The sequence below is a fragment of the Hyaena hyaena genome, unplaced genomic scaffold (genome assembly GCF_003009895.1).
Source record: "Hyaena hyaena isolate Hyena2069 unplaced genomic scaffold, ASM300989v1 scaffold_796, whole genome shotgun sequence".
NCBI lineage: Eukaryota > Metazoa > Chordata > Mammalia > Carnivora > Hyaenidae > Hyaena > Hyaena hyaena.
Window position 1 is genome coordinate 751,673 of NW_024081429.1, and position 13,169 is coordinate 764,841.

At 41.7% G+C, this 13,169-nt stretch overlaps 1 protein-coding gene across 1 annotated transcript in view; it reads left to right on the forward strand.

Moving 5' to 3' along the window:
- Window positions 1-13,169, forward strand: part of AGPAT5 (1-acylglycerol-3-phosphate O-acyltransferase 5) — a 54,256-nt gene that overhangs the window by 21,840 nt on the left and 19,247 nt on the right. The window contains exons 4-5 of the mRNA XM_039219174.1: window positions 1,559-1,648; window positions 11,058-11,148. Of these exons, the coding sequence (XP_039075105.1) occupies window positions 1,559-1,648; window positions 11,058-11,148 (181 nt within the window). The remainder of the gene's footprint in view (window positions 1-1,558; window positions 1,649-11,057; window positions 11,149-13,169) is intronic.

The following is a 13,169-nucleotide window of genomic DNA, read 5'->3' on the forward strand; positions in this document are numbered from 1 at the left end:
TATCATTCTTGTATACATGTTTTACTGCACCAATAATTTTTAAGTTCCTTAAGGGAAGATACCTTTTGTAGTTTCCAAATACCTGGGAAAGAGCCCAGTTATTTTTGAAATAAAACAGACTTTAATAAGCAAGTTAAACACGTATGTGAAGAATAGACATAAGGTCTCTCCCACCTCGGGGAAATTTTACTCCTGGTATATGCATCCTGTGGCTTTTAATTCGAATGAATTGGTAAAGAGGGAGTGTGTTCCCATCAGTCCTGTCTGGACAGACAGCGATGGGCATTCTGCGGAGCACCTGAGGGTTTTCCGCTGCACGTGGGCGAACCAGTTGCTGCCTGGAAGGCCACCCCACCGCCTCCCCGCTTTAGGTCTTCCCTTCCTTGCTTCTTCCCGTGTGTTTCCTGTTCTTCTGGGTTACGACAGCCCAGTTCAGCCAGCAGGCTTATTTTACAGATCAGTTCAAATTAGCACAAGCGAGTACAAATAATATGGTGGCTCGATAAAAAGTTTTGATGAAATACATGGTACACTTACCGAGCTTAAGTAAGTTACCTTCATGTGCGTGAAAGTGCCTGTGTCCGTCGGCCAGGGCTGCCCCGACACAGTACCACAGACTGTCTCAAATGACAGACATTTCCACCGCATGGCCCTCGAGGCTGGGGGTTCCCGATTCACGTGTCGTCAGGATTGCGTTTTCCTGCCGCCTCTCTTGGCTTGGAGTTGGCTGCACTGTGTCTTCCTGTACACGTACCTGTCGTGTCCTGATCTCCTCAGATAAGGCACAGTCCCGGGGACTTACCCATAGGACCTCATCAACCTGGTTACTTTCTTAAATGCCCCACTCCACATAACATCACTTTGGGGGTTAGGGCTTCAACATGCAAATTTTGGAGGAACACAGTTTGTGCTCATAGCAGTGCTACATAAACATCTGTAGCTGGGTTGGTTTTAAAAATCCCTAAAGATCTGGGCACCTGGGTGGCTGAGTCAGTTAGGCGTCCCACTTGGGCTCAGGTCATGATCTCGCAATCTGTGGGTTCGAGCCCTGCATCGGGCTCTGTGCTGACAGCTAACTTTGAGCCTGGAGCCTGCTTCAGATTCTGTGTCTCCCTCTCTCCACCCCTCCCCTGCTCGCGCTCTGTCTGTCTCTCAAAGGTAAATGAACATTTATAAAAATTCCCAAAAGATCATGACTATTGACGTTTCGTGGACACTTTTAGTGATTGTGCATCATTGGAAAAATCGAAAGCTAAGAACTGTCTTACTGATCGAGTTTTTTATTTAAAAAATGTATTTTTGAGAAAGCATTTTTGTCAACAAAAATATATGTTCCTCTATTTTCTAGTACTCTGTAGCATGTAGTTTTTATTTCAGTTATGTTGGAACATAGGGGAATTTTCTGCTGAATGTTTATTAGATGGTAATATTTCAGTGTATTAAGAATAGTTTAATTCCTAGATGTAATTTTATACTTTTGGGAAGTAAAGTTACCTTTTGGGCCATTGGATATTTTAATACTAAATACCCTCCCCCCCCCATTTTTCCCATATGGAAGCATGGAGGGATCTATGTGAAGCGCAGTGCCAAATTCGATGAAAAGGAAATGAGAAAGAAGCTGCAGAGGTACATGAACGCACAGACTCCAGTAAGATTATGCTCGTTTTTCTTTTCCTTATCGACTCCAGTTTTTAATTTAAAAACTAAATTAGAGTTTAAGAACTGTTTTGAAAATATATTATTCCGTGGATAACAAACAATTGAGCTTTGTTTAGTCAATAAAAAGCCTCTGAGTACAGGTGAGCAGTTCTTGCGGGCCATGAGGAAGAGGCGGCAGCCGAGCCGGTCTTGCTGTGGGGTCGTCGGCAAGGTGCTCGGAGGAGCAGCAAGAAGGCTCGTGTCTGGCCGGGAACGGACGTCTGGGCCACACGCGGGACCTTGCCCTTGGGCTCCTCATTGGTTGTCAGGGTCGCGTGTAGTTGCAGAGGAAACAAGGTTTCTATGTGTCCATGTGAATAGTGGTTGCTTGTATAGAGTGAGTTACTTGAAAAGTCAGAAAGAGTATGAAGATCTGCAAATGAAGCATCATTCGGTGTAAATATAATTTGATAAAACTTTGCTCCCTAAAAAAGGATTCTCCATATTTTCTTCGAAGAATGTTAATTGCCGCCCAGTGGCTTTTCCCCAGCTTCATCCGAGGACGGAGGACAGCACCCTGACCACGGCGACACCTTGAGCGGTGTCACCAGCTCTGGGGAGCCCAGCTAGTGCGCCCCGCCGGCTCCCGTTTTCTCTCCGCCTTCCTTCCTCGCCAGGGCTCGTAGGCGACCCCCAGAGCTCATATTTAAAGCTGAGTTTCCACAGTCAGCTGACAAAGGCCCTGACATTCGTGGGTTTTGCTTTGTCTCGTTGTTTCAACCCACCGTATGAGAGTGCCGCCTGTGTGGGGAGGCCCCGGGGCGGAGCGTAAGGAGGTGACAGTGCTCCTCTCTCTCCCGCTGCAGACCGTCTGCTCCTCTGAACACTGGTACGTTTGCGAGAGTGTTTATAGATCTCCATAAACAGAAGAGATGGGCAATATGTATATTCACTTTTCAAAAAATGATTTAAAATGTCAGAATTAAGGTACCCTTGAGAGAGCCCCCCACTTCTCCCTCCGGCTGCCTGGATCTTCATGTGCCTAACCCATGAGTACAGTCCCCACTTTCCCACAGACTGTACAGATTTTTCCATGCTTTCCCCTAATTAACCCTTTCTTTTGTTTCAAGATGCAGTCCACTGTACCCCAGATCCAGTTAACACGTATGTTTTAAGTTGATTATACTTTTCGCGGCATGCGGTACTATATAGTTATTATCAAATCTGCTATTTCTGTGTTAATCTTCAAACTTTGTTTCTTTAAATATTGAGGGCATCATTTAAAAGATATATTGAGTCAGTATGTTTTTAGTGATCTCAGTATGTGAAGCCTTTTTTACTGCCAGTTCCTGCTCATGGTACTTTCTTTCCCTGTGTGCTTAGTTATCTTTTTGCTGCTGATTGTATTTGGAAAATTATTTGTAGAAATCACCTCAAAAGCTTAGAAAGTGTCTTCCTCCAAGGAATATTTGCATTTGTTTTAGCTGGGCCCCTTACGGCTTCTCTAGTCTGAGCCCACTGAAACCAAATTCTGACCTTGAGGTTAACTGGACCAAGGTTGCAAATCCGTGTGAGGCTGATTTTGCCCTCTGGTTTATTTTTGCCCCAAGAGTGTAGCCTCTGATGTTCCCTTCAGTCTTTTTCACTCTTTTTTTTTTTTTTTTAATGTTTTATTTATTTCTGAGACACAGAGAGAGACAGCATGAGCAGGGAAGGGGCACAGAGAGAGGGAGACACAGAATCTGAAGCAGCTCCAGGCTCTGAGCGGGCTGTCAGCACAGAACCTGACGCGGGGCCCGAACCCACGAACCGTGAGATCACGACCTGCGCTGAAGTCGGACGCTTAACTGACTGAGCCACCCAGGCCCCCCCCAACTCTTTTTCACTCTTAATAAAAGATCCATGAGCTTTGATTTTTATTCCCCTCACTTTTCAGTCTGTTAAAGCAAAAGTACATGATACACTTCTGCTTTACTGTGTTTGTGTTCATTTTAGTCTTATTATCTTGTCAGCTCTTTGATAGTTTTAAAATGATGTTGGGGCACCTGGGTGGCTTAGTCGGTTAAGCGTCCGACTTTCGCTTAGGTCATGATCTCGCGGTTAGTGGGTTCGAGCCCCGAGTCGGGCTCTGTGCTGACTGCCAGCTCAGAGCCTGGAGCCTATTTCAGTCTGTGACTCCCTCTCTCTCTGAGCCTCCCCTGCTCACGCTGTCTCTCTCTGTCTCCTAGAAATGAATCAAACAAACAAACAAACAAAAAGAGTGTTGGCTTTGAAATCCCATTTGTTGAATCTCAGATCTGCCATTTAAACTTTGTTACTTTGTACGAGTCACCTAACTTTTCTAAACTTGTTTTCCTTTTATGTTCAGTCTGTTCACAATCACTCAGTTGGGTACCTGGGATTAAGTAACACGTTTGAAAACAATGCCTGTTGTGTTAGTTTCCTATTACTGCTGTAACAATGACCACAAATTCGCTGGCTTAAATCACACAAATTTTGGCTGTGGCAGTGGTAGCAAAAGTACACAAGTAGGACCACACCAGACTAAGAAGTGTCTGTGCAGTAAGGGAGTCATTCACACAATGAACAAACCTACAGAATGGGGGAAAATACTTGGAAACCGCATATCTGATGTTAATTTCCAAAGTTAACCTGTAATTCACCAGCAATAAAGCCAGTAACCCAGTGAAAAAAATGGGCGAAGGACTTGAATAGACATTCATCCAAAGAAGGCCTACAAATGGCCGTCAGGCGTATGAAAAGGTGTTTAACCTCACTGGTCGTCAGGGAAATGCCAGTCACAGCACACGGACGTTAACACCTAACAGCTGTTAGCATGACTGCTCCCTAAAGTCAGCTCAGGATTGGAGAGGATTTAGAGAAAAGAGAACCCTTAGACATTGCTGGTGGGGCTACAAATTGGAACAGCCATTATGAAAACTGGGATGGAGCTGCCTCAAAAGTTTAAACATAGAAACGTATGTAGCAATTCCACTTCTGAGTATGTATCCAGAGGAAACATTATTTCCTGCTCTCATGTTCACAGCCTTATTCACAGTCGCCCAGGTATGGAAACAACCTAAATGCCCATCAACAAATGAGTGAATAAAAAATACATAGTATGTATACACAATGGAACATTCTTCAGTGTTACAAAAAGAAGGAAGTCCTGTCACTTTGACATTACAGATGAACCTTGAGGGCATGATGCTACGTGAAATAAAATGGACACAGAACGACGAATGCTCATGGTCTCATGTGTGGGATTTTAAACAGTGGTTCCCAGGGGCTTTGGGGGTTGGGAAGGGGCATATGTTGGTCAGAGGATACAGACTTTAGTTCCAAGAGGAGTAAGTTGTGGACACATAATGTACAGCATAGTGACCATAGTAATGCTGTATTGTGTACTTGAAATTTGTTAAAAGAGCAGATTTTAACTGTTCTTACCACACAGAGAAAATATGGTAACTAGCCAGGTGATAGATATCTTAATTACTTTGTGGTAATCATTCCACAGTGTCTATGTGTATTAAAACATCACATTGTGTACCCTAAATATATACAATTTTTATTGTCAGTCATACTCCCAAAAAGCTAGAAGTGACATTATAACCATTCTGAAGATGAGCAGTGTAAACTGGGTCTCACTGGACTAAAATCACAGGGTCTTTGGTGCCAAAATCCTTTCTGGAGACTCTAAGGGAGAATCCATATTCTTTTTTTTTTTTTTTTTAATGTTTTATTTATTTCTAGGAGAGAGAGAGAGAGAGAGAGAGACAGTGTGAGCAGGGGAGGGTCAGAGAGAGAGGGAGACACAGACTCTGAAATAGGCTCCAGGCTCTGAGCTGGCAGTCAGCACAGAGCACGACGCGGGGCTCGAACCCACGAACTGCGAGATCATGACCTAAGCGAAAGTCGGACGCTTAACCAACTAAGCCACCCAGGCACCCCAGGAGAATCCATATTCTTGCCTTTTTTGGATTCTAGAGTTTGCCCTCATTCCTTACCTCATGGCTTCTTTTTGTCTTCAGAGCCAGAAGGCTGGGCCGGTTTTTGTTTTGCCTTCATTCTGGTTCTGACTCTTCTGCCTCCCTCTTTCCTTTTGAAGAGCGCTCCCAATTACACAGGGCACACCAGACGTTTTGGGCTAACCTCATTATCGTGGAGTCCAGGGTCAGCCATGTCCCATAAGGTCCACATTTTCTGAGGCAAGGGTGTGGACATTTTGGGGGAGGGGACATAATTCTGCCTGCCACGTTCATGCATGCTTGACGTGACTGTGGGCTTTTTTTTTAATCATACATGTAGTATCACTTACAGGCTTAATAATAAGCTCTTGGAGAGATTGTTATTTTGTATCCATTTTTTCCCCTATGTAAATGTAATGAGTTGAATGTGTCTGGTTTTTCTTGTAGAAAAACCTTTTTTAAAAGTTGTGGTTTGCTAGACTGCGTTAATTTTGGGGGAGCAAAGCAGAGATGAACGATCTTGTTTATATTCTGTGCATCTCAATATGAAACAGCTTTTTATTTAAAGAGAAAGAAGTAATTAAAAGATGTCTAGCTAATCAAAGTTTATTAAGTTGTGAGATATGATTTCCATGTAAATGTGCCTGCTTTGCAACTCTTTAGTGAACTAGATAGAATTTTAAAAAACCAGAGGGGAAGGAAACAATATAAAGAGCCTGCCACACAGTACTTGATATTTTCACCTGTTTCCTTTTATGCTCACGGTTATCCTGAGTCTTCATTTGGGAATGAAACTGAAACTCAATTGAAAGTAAATTAACTTATCTAATGCATGGGGGAAAGGGTATTTTTAATAGAAAGTCATCAGTTCCGTAACTGGTTGAATATGAGTGTATTTTAACTCTTAAATAGCTCTTTTCTTTTTGCATGGAATTTTAATATGAAACTGCTTGCTGATTTCCGTTAGACGCTGACGCATCTATGCTTAGAATGGTACATCACATCTTGAGTATAGATACTTTATGCAAAGTCAGTTCCCATTAAAGAAAACAGAGTCTATTTCCTTCCAAGTGAAAATTTAGCAGAATAGAAGATTTCTATGCACAGTAGCAATAATCTACGTAACTTGCTTTGTTTGGAACTGTCAGTTCTGTCACCCCTGGGGCTTCCCTGTCCTTGAGCAGGGATTTTCCTTAACTGAGAAGTGGGTCCGGAAATGTCACACTGCCCTGTAGTCATTCTTCTCACCCTGACACTCCACGTTCAGTCCTTCCTTCCTGTCCTTCTGGTCACCTTCTGCATTTTCACGGGAACTAAAGAAGACAGTGGTGCCTTTTTTGTTAGCGCTGTGAACGCAGTGGTGGAGGGCATGACGTGCGGACCGTGGAAGGAGGAAGGAAGTTTGACTTTACTTCTTTTTTTTTTTAATGTTTAATTTATTTTCTGAGAGAGAGAGAGACAGAGTGAGCAGTGGAGGGGCAGAGAGAGAGGGAGACACAGAATCTGAAACAGGCTCCAGGCTCTGAGCCGTCAGCACAGAGCCTGACGCGGGGCTCGAACCCATGAACCGCGAGATCATGACCTGAGCCGAAGTCGGACACTTAGCTGACTGAGCCCCCCAGGCGCCCCGGCTTTACTTCTTGATCCCCCGTCTCTGCTGTGCACCACGCCCTGCTCTGTTGGAGAGAGCCGGCTCGGCCTTGGTCCCGCAGCCTCCGGGGGCGGGTGTTCTCGAGAACAAGGCGCGTGGATCTGGATCCTGGGACACCCTCCCAGCTGCTCCTGTCACGAGCCCTTCTTCAAACCACTTGTGTCCTCTCACTGTCATCTCACATTTCTAAAGCAGATCTGCTTTAATTTTAACCACAGCAAGTTGCACTGTTATTTTGCACCAAGCACAGTGTTACGTGGATTACACAAATCTCACCTTTTGTCATGACAGTACCTGTATGAGTGTAACTACCACTGTCATTTCATCTTGTAGACAAGGAAGCTTAAGGCCCAGAGGGGATGAGGAGCTCATCCCGGGGCTCAGGCCTGGAGTGGAGTCGGGGATGTGAATCCGAGCATCTAGACTGTGGTGCTCTATACGCTTTGTCGGTTACGGTCTCTACAGATAGGCTTTCCTACAGAAGATCACCCTCTTCCTGGAGTAATGGCCGGTTTAGGGCCATTAAAATGTAACTGCTAAGAATTTCCATCTGTGGCTTGCCTTTTCTTATCATAACAGTCTTAAAAAAAGTTTTAAGATTTTTGCCTAAGTGCAGTTTATTGATTTTTCTCTCCTAAAATTTTTGCTTTTTCTGTCCTATTTTAGAAGGCTTTGCCAAACTCAATGATACTAAGTTTTTATGCTTTGTTTTCTTTTACAAGGTTTATAGTTTCAGTGTGCATTTAGGTCTGTGGCTCATTTCAAGTTAACTTTTGTATCTGGTCTAAGGTCAAGGTTCTCGTGTCTAAATATGGTTATCCATCACCACGTATTGAGAAAGTTATTCTTTCCCGCATTGTTTGAAATAAATTGATTTCATGCATATGGGTCTGTCTGTGAATGCTTTATCCTGTTGCACTGATGTAAGTATGTATCCCCATGCCTGTACCACACCATCTTGATTACCCTTGCATTATAAGTTTCGAAATTTGGTGTAGTTAAGTCTCCTAAGTTTCTTTTTCAAAGGTGCTTGGCTGTTATAGGCCCTTTCCATTTCCGTATAAATTCTCAAATCAGCTTGTCAATTTCTGCGTAAAAGCTTGCTGGGTTTTTTACTTGGATTACATGGAATCTACAGATCCATCTGGAAAGAAATGATCTCACAACAGTATGGAATCTTTGGATCCAAAAGCACATGCGGTCTTTATTTAGGTCTTCCTTAACGTCTCTCAGCAGTGTTTCATAGTTTAGGAACATACAAGTTTACACATGTTCTGCAAAAGTTACTCACATTTACCAACATAAAGTCTTAACTTCCTATTTTTTGATGCTATTGTAAATGGCATTTTTAAAATTTTATTACATGCTGATAGCATGTAAACATATGGTTGATTTTTGTATATTGACTTTTTGTTCTATAACCTTGCTACACTTATTTATTATTATCTAGTAACATTAAAAAATAGTAATATTTCTTAGGATTTCCTACGTAGACAATCATGGCATTTGTGTTTAAATACAGTTTGGTTTCAGTCTTTTAGTCTGGATGCCTTTTGTCCCTTTGTCTTGCCTGGAGCGCCCCGGCCAGAATGTCTAGTGTAGCCTTGATCAGAACCGGCCAGAACCTCTAGTGTAGCCTTGACCGGAACCAGCCAGAACCTCTAGTGCAGCCTTGACCAGAACCGGTGGGAACGGGCCCCCCGGCTTTGTTCTCCGTCTGTGGTGAGAGCACCCGTTCTTTCCCCCCGTTCCTCGGGTCTCGGGCCCACCACCCACTCCAGTTTCCCTTGTTCTTCTCTTTCAGAACGTCTTGCTCTTTTTATCCACTGTCGTATAAGTGTAATTATATTTTTATTTGTATTTTAAGTTGATTTATTTCGAGTGAAACCGGGACAGTGTGAGCAGGGGAGGGACAGAGAGAGAGGGAGAAAGAGAATGCCAGGCAGGCTCTGCTGCCAGCATGGAGCCCGATGCGGGGCTCAAACTCACAAACTGTGAGATCGTGACCTGAGCCGAAACCAAGAGTCAGACACTTAACCAACTGAGCCACCCAGGTGCCCCTGCATAACTATATATTTTAAATTTTTATTTGCTTAGTGTGCTTTTTCCTCCCTTGTCTTCAAAGCCATATCTATTTCATTATCCTCTATGGTACCTGGCACATAATAATAGGTGCATAAGAGTTTTTTCTTGAATGAATCCTGAATGAATTGTTCATTCTTGCCTTCTTGCTGATCATCAGTATTGTTTTTAATTAAACATGTAAAGAGACAGAAAATAATAACCACTTGAATTATTAATAACCATTCAAATCATGAATCATTTTATTTTTAAATGCTTGAATGAAAAGCTAAAAACCATCAATAATTGCTTTCATGGCATTGAATACAAACTTTACTGATTTAAAATATATTCTCTTGATAGTGAATTTGTGGTTCTTGGAACTAATTCTAATTTTTTTGCTCTGTTTTTTCTTCTTACTGGACTATAATAAGTTCTTAATTTTTTTTCTTGATTTTACCCAATTTTCTACATTTTCTTGGTAGCTCTGGTTAGTCTTTATTATCAAATATTAGCATACATAGAAACCTATTAATTTCTAAGTTTGGCAAAGATAGTGGGCTCCAAAGACAGTTTATATGGATTAATAAAAAGTTTATATGTTTTCAGGGACGCTGAAAATGCAGAATTGTAGAGCCACCATTAATTCAAGTTTTTCACACAAAAGTTTGAAAGAGATTAATCATAAGTTTGTCTAATGAAAAAATTTGAACTGTCACAAAGGTTCGTGAAGTAGGAGGAGTTGTACGATCAGAATCAGTCAGAGAAGGGAATGTGTCTGTTCCAGGTATGGAGACGGACAGACAGCATTACCCAGGATCTGGTGAGGATGGATAATGAGCATAAGTTTCTTTCCTACTTACTCTCCTTCTATCCCTTTGTTTCCTGTATTCTGTTTGTACTTGAAAAGATTTGAAATGAATGCCTTGTTTTTGTCTTTTGGCTATCAATTAACCATGTTGGTGTAATTTTGTAACTCAGTTCTAAAGTTAGGAGTTTCTCCCAATATTGCACTGTATATTAACTAACTAGAATTTTTTTAAAAAATTGGAAAGTAAAAAAAGTTAGGAGTTTCTCATTGTATAGTTTTATAGTTTCTGTCTTTATTTTCCCAAAGCAGGAAAAAGTAAAAGCTCAGACTAATTGATTACGTAGTAGACATCCAGCTTCTTGTTTTATTTATAAGTACATTATTTCAGTTTATGAAACTGCTTATAAATTATCTAAGATGCATTAAGGGAGCTCTGCAAAATTAGAATACTATGGGAATCCTTTACAATGTGAATACTTAATATATTTTATATTGTGGAAATGTAGATAATGCCTCAAATGAGATGTGCTTTTATTATTGATACTTAGGGACACTGATGTCTAACACTTGCACCTTTTAAAAATGTCATTCTTCAGAATCTTAGGGAAAAAAAGCTCTTTAGGAGTTAGCATTTCATGGGCAAATTTTTAACTAGGGAATGTTAGTGTGTAATTAGAAACATGGTTAGATTCTTAATGATTGACCTGCCAGTGTATGTAGGACTCCATTTTAAATATAATCCGTGTTAAAACAATTACACTTTTTTTTTGCATATTGGTTGCTCTGCTTGAAATGAATCATATGTAAAATGAATATATATATTTTCCCACCATAGAAACTACTCCCTTAGCATTAATATGGTTGGCACTGGGAACTTAACAGCTAAAAAGCTCACACAAAACAAACCTTATTTCTTTATGCTTCACAGATGTATCTTGTGATTTTTCCAGAAGGAACAAGGTATAATCCAGAACTAACAAAAGTCATTTCAGCTAGTCAAACATTTGCTGCTAAAGAAGGTAAGTGAAAATTTGACAGTATTTGAAAAAATAATTTTTAAAGATACCTTTGTAGTTTTTGTTCCTGGAGAAGATAGTTATGTTTTACAACAATGGAAAAGAATAAATATATTCATTTCTTTGGTGAATGCATGTATTTACGATCTCTTAGGAAATGAAGTTTCTTCATTAATTCGTATGCATGTTATTACATATATCTGAAAGATTAAATTCGAGTGCTTGCTAAAATAGGTATTTCAGTGCCATGGATTTATTTCAAATCTGCCTAGGTGCCTGACTGTGTAGACGGTACCTTTTCCTTTGTTGTGGGTTCTGTGTAGTGAAAAGGATTTCTGTTCTGTGGGCTCACAGACCTGGGTTGGAATCCAAACTCTGACTTCTGCTCGCTGCGTGGTTGCACGTTGCCTCATGTCAGAAGGCTTGGTCTCCCCTCTCTTAAGAAACACATACCTCATGGGTATACCTAACTCAGCGTAGGAATGCAGTTAGCAGATATGTGAGGTTCCTGTTGGAGCCTATCACACAAAGTACTTGGAAGTCATTAATATCCCCGATAACAGGACTCTTTCCAGTGTCCTTATTTTATAACGTCGGATAACTAATACATCTACAAGCTACTCACTCGAACCAAATTGGTGGGACATAAACAGAAAACAGTGGCCATGCTGTGCTCTCAGAGTCGCCCTTGAAGATTGACTTAGTGTACGATCTCTGTACATTGATCACCGGACACTCAGTGAGCAAACGCCTTGTAGGTGACGTTACGCCAGGGTCTGTGCAGTGCCGTCTGGGAGGACTTGCCGCAGCGGCGGCGGGGTGCTCCCTCCGTCTGCTCTCACCAGCATGCTGGCTCCCGCCCGCGTGCGGTTTCATTTTGTTTGTGATCAGGAACAGAATTCTCGATACTTTCCTATTGACATTCTTTCCCTAGACTTCTGTAGGGTTTGTCTCCGTTTCCTTCTCCCTCTCTGGTGATTCCGGGTCAGTCTCCTTTCCAGCCGCCTCTTCAGCTTCATTCTCTCCTGTTTCATATGTTGTGGCTGTTGTCTGGTTGGTCTTCCATTCATTTCGTTTTCATGTTTGCTTGTGGGCTTCCTCCACATCTGTAGCTTTCGCCTCCATTTATCTGGTTGCTGGTGACTCACAGAAAGCTTTCTCCCACCACGTCTCTGTCTGACTTTAGACATATAGGTATAGTTGCCCAGTAGACAACCTCCCTCGACCAGTCAAAAGGCCAGACATGCTCACCATCACTCATCATGAGGGGCATACCAATCAAAACCACAAGGAGACGTCACCTCACACCTGTCAGGACAGCTAAAATCAGCAGCCCAGGAAACAACAGGTGTTGGTGAGGATGTGGAGAAAAGGAACCCTCATGTGCTACTGGTGGGAGTGCAAACTGCTGCAGCCGCTTGGGAGAACAGTGTGGTTAAAATAGTTAAAGATAGAACTAGAATTACCCTCTGATCCAGCAATTACATTACTAGGTGTTTACCCAGAAGATACGAAAATAATGACTCAGAGGGACACATGCACCCGTGTTTCTAGCAGCGCTTTCCACAACAGCCAGACTCTGGAGAGAGCCCACATGTCCACTGACTGATGAATGGATACAGAAGATGTGGTGTGTGTATATAATATATATATATATATCTATACACACACAATATATACATATTATATACATAGATAATGCAATGGAATATTATTCAGCCATCAAAAAGAATGAAATCTTGCCTTTTTGAGTGACACAGATACAGCCAGAGAGTATAATGCTAAGCAAACTAAGTCAGAGAAAGACAAATATGTCTTGGGATGTCTAATTCCACTCATATGTGGAATTTAATTTCATATGGAATGTCTTATTCCACTAATATGTAGAATTTAAGAAACAAATGAACAAAGTAGGGGAAAAGAGAGACAAACCAAGAAACAGACTCTTAGCTATAGAGAATAAACTGATTGTTACCAGAGGGGAGGTGGGTGGGGGAGTGGGTTAAAGAAGGTGATGGAGAGTA